The sequence below is a fragment of the Mustela lutreola genome, chromosome 5 (assembly GCF_030435805.1).
Source record: "Mustela lutreola isolate mMusLut2 chromosome 5, mMusLut2.pri, whole genome shotgun sequence".
NCBI classification, from domain to species: domain Eukaryota; kingdom Metazoa; phylum Chordata; class Mammalia; order Carnivora; family Mustelidae; genus Mustela; species Mustela lutreola.
The window spans coordinates 153,484,182-153,497,445 of record NC_081294.1 but is presented as its reverse complement, the minus strand read 5'-3'; the positions used below and the strand labels follow the sequence as shown (position 1 = coordinate 153,497,445).

The window sequence follows — 13,264 nt, the reverse complement described above, 5'->3', positions numbered from 1 at the left end:
TTGTTTTTTATCCATTCTGATACTTGTGTCTATTGACAGGAGCATTTAGTTTGTTTACATTCAGAGTGAGTATTGATAGATATGAATTTAGTGCCATTGTGTTATTCGTAAAGTCACTGTTCCTGTAGATTTTCTCTGTTTCTTTACTGTTTTTATTGCTTGTGGTATTTATTTCCTTCTCAAAGGGTCTCCTTTAATATTTCTTGCAGGGCTGACTTAGTGGTCATGAACTCCTTTAGTTTTTATTTGTCTGATAAACTCTCTCTCCTTCTATTCTAAATGACAGCTTTGCTGGATAAAGTATTTTTGGCTGCATATATTTCCCATTGAGCACATTGAATATATCATGCATCTCTCTTCTGGCCTGTTACATTTCTGTGGGTAGGTCTGCTGCTAACTTTATATGTCTTCCCTTGTAATTTAGAGATTTCTTTTCCCTTGCTATTCTCAGGATGTTTCCCTTATCTCTCTGTTTTGCAGATTTTACTACACTATATCCTGGTGTTGCCCTGCTTTTGTCAATTTTGTTCCAAGTTCTCTGTGCCTCTTGGATTTGGATGTCTGTTTCCTTCACCAGATTAGGGACATTTTTCAACTATAATTTCCTCAAGTAAACCTTCTTTCCTCTTTCTCTAATTCTTTTGGGACTCCTATGATATGAATGTTGTGTGCTTTATGATGTCGCTGCATTCCCTAAGTGTACATATGTCATCTAGTATTTTTCTTTCCCTCTTTTCAGCTTCATTATTTTCTATAATATTATTTTTTATATCACTTATTTATTCTTCTGCTTCTTCCATCCTTGTCATTATATCTAATTGGTTTTGCATCTCAGTTATAGTATTTTTTTATTTCATACTGACTAGTTTTTAGTCTTACCTCTGTGGTAAAGGATTCTCTGGTGTCTTCCATACCTTTCTCAGGCCCAGCTAGTATCCTTATGATTGTTGTTTTAAAATCTGGGTCAGGCATACTACTTATATCTGTTTTGAATAGATCCCTAGCTGTGACTTTTTCTTGTTCTTTCTTTTGGTATGAGTTCTTCCTCCTTGGCATTTTTGCCTCAGTCTCTGTCTTCCGTGTAGGAAAGTCTTTATGTTTCCTCCTCATGGGAGTAATGACTACATTAAGAAGTCATTTAAAAAAAAAAAAAAAAGAAAAGAAAGAGGTCACATACTGACCAGGGCCTGGCCCTTCAGGAAGTATTTCTGGTGTGTGCTTTGAGCACTCTGCTGCTGTTTTTGTTTCTTTTTTTTTTTTTTTTTAAGATTTTATTTATTTATTTGACAGACAGAGATCACAAGTAGGCAGAGAGGAAGGCAGAGAAGGAGAGAGGGGAAGTAGGTTCCCCACTGAGCAGAGAGCCCGATGCGGGGTTTGATCCCAGGGCCCTGAAATCATGACCTGAGCTGAAGGCAGAGGCTTAGCCCACTGAACCACCCAGGCACCCCTGCTGCTGTGTTTTGACCGCTTTTTCCCTCAGGTCAGTTCTCTACAATGTTTCACCCTACTTTCAATGAGGAGTGTTTGACCCTTGTCCAGTGTGAGGTGAGTCTGAACTAGGTGTGCTGTGGTCTTCCTGTTAAAAAGGCTAGAGCCAGGGGTGACTGGATGTGTCAGTTGGTTAAGTGGCTCCCTTCAGCTCAGGTCAGGATCCCAGGGTCCTGGGGTCGAGTCTCACATCAGATTCCCTGCTCAGTGGGGAGTCTGCTTCTCCCTCTGCCCCTCCCCCTGCTCTGCTCCCCTTCCCCTCAAATAAATAAATAAAATCTTGAAAAAACAGACAAAAGGCTGGATCCAGTATCCACTAGAGCTGGTTTTGTTTTAATCTATGTTTGGTAGACTTGGGTGTGGGGAGTTTGCACTGGTTTTCTGGGAGAGAGACCCAGCCCCTCCTCTGGTTCTCCATAACACTTGCCCTAGTGAAAAAGCACCTAGAGCTTAGGAGAGTGTGTCAGGCCTCCACTGTGTGCGCTGTACTGCTCACTGAAGTCCGCCAGTGCTGACTGGGGCAGATGGCGGCCCATAAAAATAGCGTCACCCCACTCTTTGTTCCCTGGAGATGGGAGTTCGTGCTCACTGCTATTCAGGGAAACTCTCACAGAAGAGGGAACAATCTCCCCTCATTAGTCCCTGACTTCCCTCACATCCCTACCTTCACCCTGTGTCTGAGCTCTTGGCCCACCCAGTGGCCATCTCAGGCATGCTGGCTGGGTTTTAGTACTCCACATTTTCAGGATCTAGTGTAGCATGGACCTGCACTAATCCTCCAGGGAAGTGTCTAGCCACACTGTGGCTGGTGCCGCTTCATCTGTGAAGGACAGTCACCCAAACGTGCAGTGACTTGGAGTTCATGGTAAAATGTAACACAAAAGCCAATGCCCAGGTTAGCTGTACTCAGAAGCTGCCTCTGCTCCTATGGTCATGGGCAGGGCAGCTCACTGGTGTTGCTGGCTGTTTTGTCCCTGGAAAGGACAAATGCACTCCAAAAAGAGTACTCCTGGGTTTCTGCCCTCCTTCTCCACAGGAGCACCTCTATGCTGGCCAGGCTCCAGCCTTGGTGAGGGTGTGGACCCCTAACCCTTCAGACTTTTAGCGCAACTGCTTCTAAGAAGCTCGTTTTTTTCCCCTCAGTGGTTTTGGGGAAATGTTTTTCTTGTGCAGTGCCCTCCACATGTACTCTCCCACATACTTTCTCTCCTATCTCCCTGATCAGGGCTCCCTCCCCTCCCCACCATCCACAATTCTTTCCTCTCCCAGATCCTGTCTTCACACTTCCTACCTTCCACAGTATAGCCTCTTTTCTCCCTCTAGTTGTGCACTTTGTTTTTTTCGGTCCTCTGATTGATTTCTTGGGTGTTCAGAATGATTTGATATTTATCTAGCTGTGTTCCAGGGACAAGGAAAACATAGGGGCTCCCTACTACTCCTTCATCTTTATCCCTCCTCCCCTTCTCCAGGAGTCTGAAGAGCCATGTGCAGAGGGTGTCTGGTGGGCAGGGCTGCAAACAGCAGCTTCGGTAGTGAGACTGGTGGGAGGCCTGAATCTGCTGCTACAAACCAGGAGAGGCTAGAGGACTTGTGTCAATGGCTACTGTCCCCCAAGACCCGCTGTCCGAGATCCCTGGGACCTGGGGCTTCAGTTTTTCTCTCCCTTCCTGGCCCACACAGAGCATGAGAAGTACCTTACTTCCCCTAAGGTCACACCTCCTGTGCCCTGGCTTCAAGCACAGAGGCTGATGGAGTCAATGTCCAGGACGTGAGGTTCGAGTGAGTCTCTAATGTGGTTTGAACTCCGAAGTCCAAGGGCAGGTCTGCAGAGAATTCACTTCTGTGGTAAAGCCAGTGTCCTCCCTCTGGTTGAAATTCTTCTCCTGAGGAGGTTGGGCCAGAGTGGCACAGGGCAGCCTTAGTGCCTACCTTCCCTGCCCTGTCTACTCTCACAGCCACAGTTATGAGGCCTCACTGCCCTGCTCCTTCCACTCTAGAGGGCTTCCCGTGACAGCCAAATACAACAGAATGTCCTGACGAGAGCCTCTAGAGCTCTGCTCTCCTCCTCTTCTTACCTCTGAAGCCTCCTTGCTGTTTACAGAGAGCAACTGCCTTCAGGCTCAGGGCCTTGTACCTGTAGTTCTTTCTCTGTGCCTGAGACACCCTTTCTCTAGCTGTCTGTAAGCCTCACTCTCTTTTTCAGGCCCCCACGTTGTAAGCCTTCACTCATCATCCATGTAAAATAGCAACTCCAGTCCTCCTCTTCCACTATATTCTCTGTCCCTTATCCAGGATCCCCCTTTCACGGCCTGGTGCCATCCTGCATAGCTACTTGTTTGTTGAACCGTTCTCTTCCTCCTCCAGTTAGAACAGTTGCTGTGCAGGTCAGGAGGGGAGTGTGCCTACTGCCTGTCCCTGGGAAGTGCCTTCTCATGGTTGCTGCTCATGAAATAAAAGTGTCTCTTGGCATCCGATTAGTTCCCACCTATGCAGGGAGAGTCAGGATAGCAGGAGTTTCCACATTTCCTGAGTCTGTTTGGCTTCTGAATTGCAGCTAGGAGATAGTAAGATGTCTGATGTCAAGGGAGCCATCTGAAAATCTCTCTGAATCTGCTCAGGTCCTATACTGGGGTAGTGGGAGTTCCAGTAGGGAGAGTTTGAGAACTTGGGAAACAGGAAACTTGTAACTGCTAACTTAATAAGGGAAAGGGAAGACCCAGGTCAGACGGTGGGATGAAAGGAGAGCCCCTGGGGCCACTGAGTCAGAGGACACCAGTGGGTGTGACTTGTATAGCCCAGGCTCCTGGGGCTCATCACTGTTACCTGGGAGATGGCCACAGTTCCTGAATTGTGGGCATCCTCTAGAGGGCATCCTCTATGCAAAACACCTTAAGAAGGAAAGAACCAAATGTCTCTTTAGAATGCCTCCCCTTGAAATACATTTGTGCATGAAAGAGTAATGTGTGCTGGTCTGAAAAATCCCCTTACCTGGCCCTGGGCCTGGTGGTGCTGGGTCTGGGATACTGTTGAGGCTCGGGACTCTGGCAGGAGCGCTGTCCTCTCAGGCGGTCCTTGAACAGAGTTTTCTGCTGACGCATTGTCTCTGCTCCACATTTTGTTTGATGTCGTTGCAGCAGCTTTACTGTTGGGAGTAGAGCCGGTTCAAAGCCAAAGTCTACAAAGCTGCTGGAGGTCCTGAATGCACTGGAGGAGGATGAGTCTGGCCACAGCCGGGAGGAGATCTTCATTGCGCCTCCAGACAATGCCTCAGGGGACTTCACTGATGAGGACTCTGGTGACGAAGATGGCCAGCGAGGCTCCCACCTGCCAGGCAGCATCCTGCATGCCTTTGTGGTGCCTGAGGATTCTGGCACCGAGGAGGAGGAGGACCTGTCGCCGGCCACGAAGCGGCAGAAGGTCATGGTGGAGCCTCAGCGTATTTGGACGAAAAGAGATATCCGACCTGACTTCAGCAGTTGGACGGCATCAGATCCTCACATAGAGGATCTCAGAAGCCAGGAACTGAGTCCTGTGGGCCTCTTCGAGTTGTTCTTTGATGAAGGAACAATTAATTTCATTGTTAATGAAACCAATCGTTATGCTTGGCAGAAAAATGTCAACCTTGGGCTCACAGCCCAGGAATTAAAGTGTGTTTTGGGCATTTTGATTTTAAGTGGGTATATATCCTATCCGAGGAGAAGGATGTTTTGGGAAACATCCCCCGATTCACATCATCATCTTGTGGCTGATGCAATAAGAAGGGACAGATTTGAACTGATCTTCTCATACCTGCATTTTGCAGATAACACTGAGCTGGATGAAAGCGACAGGTTTGCCAAAGTCAGGCCTCTCATTGTCCGGATGAATCGCAATTTCCAGAAGCACGCGCCCCTGGAAGAGTTCTACAGCTTCGGAGAGTCCATGTGTGAGTACTTCGGGCACCGGGGATCCAAGCAGCTGCGTGCCGGGAAGCCCACACGGCTAGGCTACAAGATCTGGTGTGGGACAACCAGCAGGGGCTACCTGGTGTGGTTTGAGCCCTCTCAGGGCACGCTGTTCACCAAATCGCACAGGGGCCTGGACCTCGGGGGTAGTATGGTGGTCAAGTTCGTGGATGCGCTGCAAGAGCGTGGCTGTCTGCCATACCACATATTCTTTAACAAGGTTTTTACAAGTGTCAAACTCATGTCCATTTTGAGGAAAAAGGGGGTGAAGGCCACAGGAACTGTTCGTGAGTACAAGACTGAGCGATGTCCCCTCAAAGATCCCAAAGAACTGAAGAAAATGAAGAAGGGCTCATTTGATTATAAAGTTGATGAGAGTGAGGAGATTATCGTGTGCCGCTGGCACGATAGCAGCATGGTCAACATCTGCTCCAATGCCGTGGGCATAGAGCCCGTGGGGCTCACCGGCCACCATAGGGGAGCAGCCAAGACACGGACCCAGGTCCATCAGCCCTCCCTGGTGAAGCTGTACCAGGAGAAGGTGGGGGGTGTTAGTCGGATGGACCAGAACATTGCCAAGTACAAGGTGAAAATCCGTGGCATGAAGTGGTATTCGAGCTTCATCGGCTACATCATCGATGTCGCTCTCAATAATGCCTGGCAGCTGCACGGGATCTGCAGCCACGACGCCCAGGTGGACCTCCTGGCCTTCCGGAGGTACGTGGCCTGTGTGTACCTGGAGAGCAATGCTGACATGTCCTCCCAGGGGCGGCGAAGCAGGCGGCTGGAAACTGAGAGCCGCTTTGACATGATTGGGCACTGGATAGTCCACCAGGACAAGAGGACCCGGTGTGCCCTCTGCCACTCGCAGACCAACACCCGCTGTGAAAAGTGCCAGAAGGGCGTCCACGCCAAGTGCTTCAGGGAGTACCACATCCGGTGATGCACAGTGGGCAGAGGGAGCCCTCTGGAAGCTTGGCTCGTGAGATGCCCACAGCCAGTTACATACAGTACGTGGAGCACTGGGTTTTGCATTGGAAAAGAGAACACCTGAATCCCTAATGATGTGCTTTTGTATCCCCCCATCATTTCCATTACAGTTAAATTTTTATTGTCTTCTGTGGTGCCTACATGTAACATAAGTTACTATTTATATTGATAATTATAAGTGTTTCTAAGTCTCTATACTGTTATTTATTTCAATGATGGGCCCCTTTTTATTCAAATAAAAATCTTGCTCCAGATGATAGCTGAGTCCTAGTAAAGAAAATCAAATACAGCCGAAAACTTAGAGAAACTTTCATGAAGACTGAAAAAGTTTTATAATTGTATGCTATTGATTATAATCTAAGATAGGACAATAGTATCTAAGCATGGTATTAATATGATGATGGATATTTTGTCACATTATTTCACTTTAACACTAGCAAACTGTCCAGGGATAGATAATCTGCCTTGTGTTTATCCAGATGGCTAGATTTGTAGAGTTTGTGTTTTCTGATAAAAATATTTTCCTAATTCAAGTATAGCTTTATGGAATCCATTTTTATAACTAATGTGAGATAGGAATCTGTTTTCCCCCCACAATTATGGTTTGCTCCATTTATGAAAATATATGTGTATTTCCCCATTGATTTAAATTCTACCTGTATAAATTCTGAAGTTTGGGATTAAGTTTTGAAACATAGAAAATATTTTATATTGAAAAATAGTGAAATATATTCCAGAAGATTTAAAGAAACACATGTAAAAATTTGGAACTATCAGAAATCAAAGAAAGGATGTTGAATGTCTTCTCTTTATTTGGGAAAGAACTTTCTACAACAGCACAAATTTAAGAGGGGGCACATATTCTGCTGTACAGAACTAACATTGTCATTCATTACCAAAGTTAAAATGCAGATGGAGAAAATACATTCTAAATTATTACATTTAGGGACACCTAGGTGGCTCAGTCTGTTAAGAGTCTGCCTTTGGCTCAGGTCCTGATCCCAGGGTCCTGGGATCAAACCCCATATCAGGCTCCCTGCTCAGTGGGGAGTTTCTTCTCCCTCTCCCTCTGCCTCTGCCTCAGCCTCCTGCTTATACTTTCTCTCAAATAAATAATCTTTTAAAAAATAGTAAATAAGGCAAAAAATGTGCATCTTTGTAAAAAAAGTTTATTCTGTAAAATGGTATATGGGAAGTCACTATACCATGCTTGAGATTTTTCAGCTCCACGCCAAGCAGTTACAACTGAAGGGTTAGGAATTGAACCTGTGTAATCATAAGGAATGTCATCTAATTGCTCAAGCAAGAAAAGAAAAAGTACTCAAAATTTTAAAAAGCTGGATTTAAAAAGTTATTTCCCTATCAGTCTTAATAAATACAATGATGGTATGAAAAAATAACATTCCTCTGCCCCAAGCAGATATCCCTGCAGGTCTTCCATTTAATTTTGAATTCTAGGTCTTTATAAGTTGTCTCTAGGGCGCTGGGTGGCTCAGTGGGTTAAGCCTCTGCCTTCAGCTCAGGTCATGATCCCAGGGTCCTGGGATCAAGCCCCACATTGGGCTCTCTGCTCAGCGGGGAGACTGCTTCCCTACCCCCCACCCCCGCCTGCTGCTCTGCCTACTTGTGATCTCTCTCTGTTAAATAAGTAAATAAAATCTTTAAAAAAAAGTTATCTCTAAATGTTATAAATTAAATTATTTACCCCCCAGCGTGGAATATCAGCCATAATATAGGATGAATTTTATTATAAAAACATTTTTAAATAAATAAATTATTACATTTATAGTAATATCCTTAGGAAATAAAGATCATACACACACTGAAAGCAAGGGTAAAATGTACAATGCTGTAGAAAAATGATGGCAGATAAAAACAAATGAATAGTTAATACATGCAAGAGGTTCCACTCTGTTGGCAATGAAATAAAAGCAATTGGTAGGGTTTTTTTTTCCACTAAATGCATTTGTTACTTAAACACCACTGGCTGTTGAAGGTTGGCAGACTCATGCGGTACCTGAGGGAGTGTAAATCTGTACATCATTTCTGGAGGCAATTTGATAAGGTCTGTCAAAAATTTTCAAACTTGGGGTGCCTGGGTGGCTCAGTGGGTGAAAGCCTCTGCCTTCGGCTCGGGTCATGATCTCAGGGTCCTGGGATCGAGCCCCGCATTGGGCTCTCTGCTCAGTGGGGAGTTTGCTTCCTCCTGTCTCTCTGCCTGCCTCTCTGCCTGCTTGTGATCTCTCTCTCTCTGTCAAATAAATAAATAAAATCTTAAAAAAAAAATCTTCAAACCTGTTCATTACTATAAAGTGAAGTGAATGTTTAGTCTATAGTGATGTAAGTATTTAAAAGAAGGGAGAAAGGGCATTTCCTTTCTTTGGTAGAATCCTAATTAGTGTTCCCCTTCCTGGGCTACATTGCCCCTCCAAGAACAAAAGACCCTGCAGGTGCTAGCAAATGGCCTTTCATCAGCAGGGGACACAGGTGCATGCAGAGGGGGGGTAACCTGGTTGCTGCTTTCCTTTTTTTTTTTTTTTTACGATTTTTAAAATTTATTTGTCAGAGAGAGATTGAAAGAGCACAAGCAAGGAGAGGGGTGGGCAGAGGGAGAAGCAGGCTCCCTGCTGAGCAAGGAGACCAATGCAGGACTCCATCCTAGGACCCTGGGGTCATGACCCCAGACAATTGAGTGAGCCACCCAGACACCTTTTTTTTTTTTTTTAATTGTATTTATTTGTTCAAGAGCATGCATGAGCAGGGGGAAGGGGCAGAGGCAAAGGGACAAGCAGACTCCCTGCTGTACAAGGAGGAGCCCAGTGCCAGGCTTGATACCAGGACCCTGAGATCATGACCTCAGCCACTGAATGGAGTGAACCACCAGGTACCTCTGCTTTTTGTTTCTACAGCGTAGATCCTGCACACTGAGCAGGCATGGAGCTATTTTTCTGGGACAAAGGACACCGGACAGAGTGACAAGGCTCTACTCTGGAAGGGGAATGGGTCCATGGGGTTTCGGGTCCTTTAAGATTTGGAGTTTTAAATCTCAGCCATGTGCCAAAGATAAAATGCGGGAGAGCTGTGGTGCCGGGGTGGTACAAACTCCCCCTTGCCACCAAAACAGTCGGACTTTAGTGGGGGGGGGGGGGGTGTTAGGCTTCTTTTCTTCTTTTCTTTTTTCCCAGGTTTATTTTCACAAACAAAACCAAGCACACCTAGATAAAGACTCCCCATTGCAAACAAGAAGGAATCTTCAGACAACTGATCTAAGGAAAAGAGCAGCCACACAGGCACAGAGTGCACACAGCAAACACCAGAAACACTTCCTGAAATGCCAGGCACTGGACAGCGTATGACCCCTTTTTAATACAGCATTACACTCAGATGCAGGAACCATAACAAGCTTTCAAAGAAACACACAAAGACAGAAATTTAGCCAAAATGACAAGATGGAAGAATTCACTCTGAAAGGAAGTCAAGAAGAAATCACAGCAAGGGACTTGCTCAAAACAGATAAAACCTGAACAAGAGTGTAGGATGACAGTCATAAGACGACAAACTGGGCTTTGAAAAGCATAGAAGACACCAGAGTAAACTTAGCTGCAGAGATAAAAGACCTAAAAACTAATCAGGCTGGAAAAAAAAATCAGTATGGGAATTGAAGAAGCAGCACAGAGAATAAGTAATATAGAAGAAAAAAATTATGTAAAATAAGGAAACTGAAAAGAAGAGGGAAAGAAAAGTATTAGATAACTAAGGTACTTAGGGAACTCAATAATTCCATAAAACACAATAATCTCCATACCATAGTCCCAGAAGAAGAGTGGGGAAAAAGGGCAGAAGGTTTATTTGCACAAATTATAGCTGAGAACTTCTCTAATTTGGGGAAGGACATTGGCATTCAAGTCAAAGGGGGCACAGAGACCTCCCTTTAAAGTCAAGAAAAACAGGTGGACATGATGTTCAGTGAAACACGCAAAATACAAAGAGAATTCTGAAAACAGCTAAGGACAAAAGGTCCTTAGCCAATGAGGGTAGAAACAAAAGCAACAAACTGTCCACTGAAACTTGAATAGAGAGTGGCAGGAAATAACCAACGTGCTGAATGGGGAAAATATGCAGCCAAGAATACTTTACCCAGCAATACTGTCATTCAGAATAGAAGGAGAGATAAAGTATTTCCCAGACAGACAAAAACTGAAGGAATTTGTAAACACTAAACCAGCCCTGCAAGAAATGTGAAAGGAGACCCTGAGCAGAAATAGAGACTAAAGGCAACAAAGACTAGAAAGAAACAATCTAAAGGACCAGCAAATTTACAGGTATTATAATGGCACTTAATTCTTATCTATCAATAAATATGCTGAATGTAAATAGACTAAATGCAATCAAAGGGCATAGGGTATCAGAATGGATTAAAAACAACAACCACCACCAAGATTTATTGATTCGCTGCTTACAAAGGGCTTGTTTTAGACCCAAAGACATCGTCACCTTGAAGGTGAGGGGGTGGAAAACAATTGTCGTGCTAATGGACATCAAAGAAAAGCTGGAGTGGCTGTCCCTGTATCAGACAAAATCAGACAAACTCTATTTTAAACGAAAGACTTCTCTTATATTGCAAGTTGGAGATGGACATTATAGTTTAATAAAGGGATCTATCCAAAAAGCTCTAAGAATTGTAAATTTATGCCTCTAACGTGGGAGCAGCCAGTTATCCAAACCAATTAATAACAAAATTAGAGAAACACGTTGATAATAATACTTAATAGTAGGGTATTCTAACACTCCACTCAAAGCAATGGACAGATCATCTAAGCAGATCAACAGGGAAACAAGGACTTTGAATGACACACTGGACCTGATGGACTTAACATATATACACAGAACATTTCATCCCAAAGCAGCGCATGGAACATTTTCCGGAATTAGTCACATACTCAGTCACAAATCGGGTTTCAGCAGTTACAAAATGATTGAGATCATACCATGCATAGATTCAGACCACAATGCTATAAAATGAAGTCAACCACAAGAAAAAAAGTGGAAGGACTACAACTAAATGGAGGTTAAAGAATATCCTACTAAAGAAAGAATGGGTTAACCAAGAGATTAAGAAGAAACACATGGGAGCAAATGAGAATGAAAGTAACACTAAACTTTTGGGATGCAGCAAAGGCAGTCTCAAGAGGGAAGTATTTAGCAATACAGACTTTCCTCAAGAAGCAAGGAAAGACTCAAATACACAACCTGAGCTTACACCTAAAGGAGCTTGAGAAAGAAAAGCAAAGCCTAAATCCACCAGAAGAAGGCAAATAATAAACATCAGAGCATAAATAAATGATATAAAATTAAAAACCAAAACAGATAAGTGAAACTAGGAGCTGGTTCTTTAAAAGAATAGCCAGACTTATCAAAAAGAAGTGACCCAAATAAATAAAATTATGAGTGCAAGAGAAGAGATCACAACCAACACTGAAGAAATACAAACAAATATAACATTATGAGCAATTATATGCCAACAAATTAGGCAATCTGGAAGAAATGGATAAATTCCTAAAACAAAAAAAGTACCAAAACTGAAACAGGAAGAAAAAAACAACAACAACTCTCAATAGACCCATAATGAGCAGTGAAATTGAATCAGTAATCAAAAATCTCCCATCAGAGGGCACGTATTGCATGGAGCAATGGGTGTTGCACATAAACAATGAATCTTGGAACACTGCATCAAAAACTAAAGATGTATTTTATGGTGACTAATACAACACAATAAAAAAAAAAATCTCCCAACAAACAAGAGTCCAGGGCCAGAAGGCTTCCCAGGGGAATTCTACAAAAACATTTAAAAAAGAATTAACCTATTCTTCTGAAGCACTTTCAAAAAATAGAAATGGAAGGAAAACTTCCAAATTCTTTCTATGAGACCAACATTACCTTAATTCCAAAAGCAGACAAAGATACCATCTAAAAGGAGAATTATAGACCAAAATCCCTCATGAACATGGATGCAAAAATTCTCACCAAGATACTAGCTAATAGGATTTAACAATACATTAAAAGGATTATCCACCATGACCAGGTGGGATTGATTCTTGGGATGCAAGGGTCATTCAACATCTGCAAATCAATCAATGTGATACAATACATTAATAAAAAATGGATGAGAACCATATAATCCTCTCAGTTGATGCAGGAAAAGCATTTGATAAATGCTTGACAAAATAGGGCATCGTTTCTTGATTAGAACTCCTCAAAGTGTAGGCATAAAGGGAACATTTCTCAGTATCTTAAAAGCCATCTATGAAAAGCTCACAGTGAATATAATTCTCTTTATTTTCTAAGATTTTTTACTTATTTTTTCTTACTTGTTTTATTTATTTATTTTATTTCTTTTCAGTGTAACAGTATTCATTGTTTTTGCAACCACACCCAGTGCTCCATGCAATACATGCCCTCCCTAATACCCACCACCTAGTTCCCCCAACCTCCCACCCCCGCTCAGGTTGTTTTCAGAGTCTATAGTCTATCATGGTTTACCTCCCCTTCCAATTTCCCTCAACTCCCTTCTCCTCTCCATCTCCCCTTGTCCTCCATATTATTTGTCATTCTCCACAAATAAGTGAAACCATATGATAACTACTCTCTCTGCTCGACTTATTTCACTCAGCATAATCTCTTCCAGTCCTATCCATGTTGCTACAAAAGTTGGGTATTCATCCTTTCTGATGAAGGCATAATACTCCATAGTCTATATGGACCACATCTTCCTTATCCATTCGTCTGTTGAAGGGCATCTTGGTTCTTTCCACAGTTTGGTGACCGTGGCCATTGCTGCT

The 13,264-nt window shown here is 43.4% G+C and overlaps 1 protein-coding gene across 11 annotated transcripts in view; it reads left to right on the top strand.

Annotated features, from left to right (window-relative positions):
- The window catches only part of PGBD2 (piggyBac transposable element derived 2), a 35,218-nt gene extending 28,149 nt beyond the window's left edge, over positions 1 to 7,069 (top strand). For 6 of the 11 annotated variants that reach the window (XM_059176009.1, XM_059176007.1, XM_059176005.1 and 3 more), the window contains one exon: positions 4,626 to 7,069. In XM_059176009.1, coding sequence (XP_059031992.1) covers positions 4,626 to 6,378 — 1,753 coding nt within the window. In that variant the 3' untranslated portion in view covers positions 6,379 to 7,069. The remainder of the gene's footprint in view (positions 1 to 4,625) is intronic. The other 5 variants (XM_059176012.1, XM_059176011.1, XM_059176010.1 and 2 more) reach the window with 3 other exon arrangements.
- Positions 7,070 to 13,264: the final 6,195 nt, after the last annotated feature.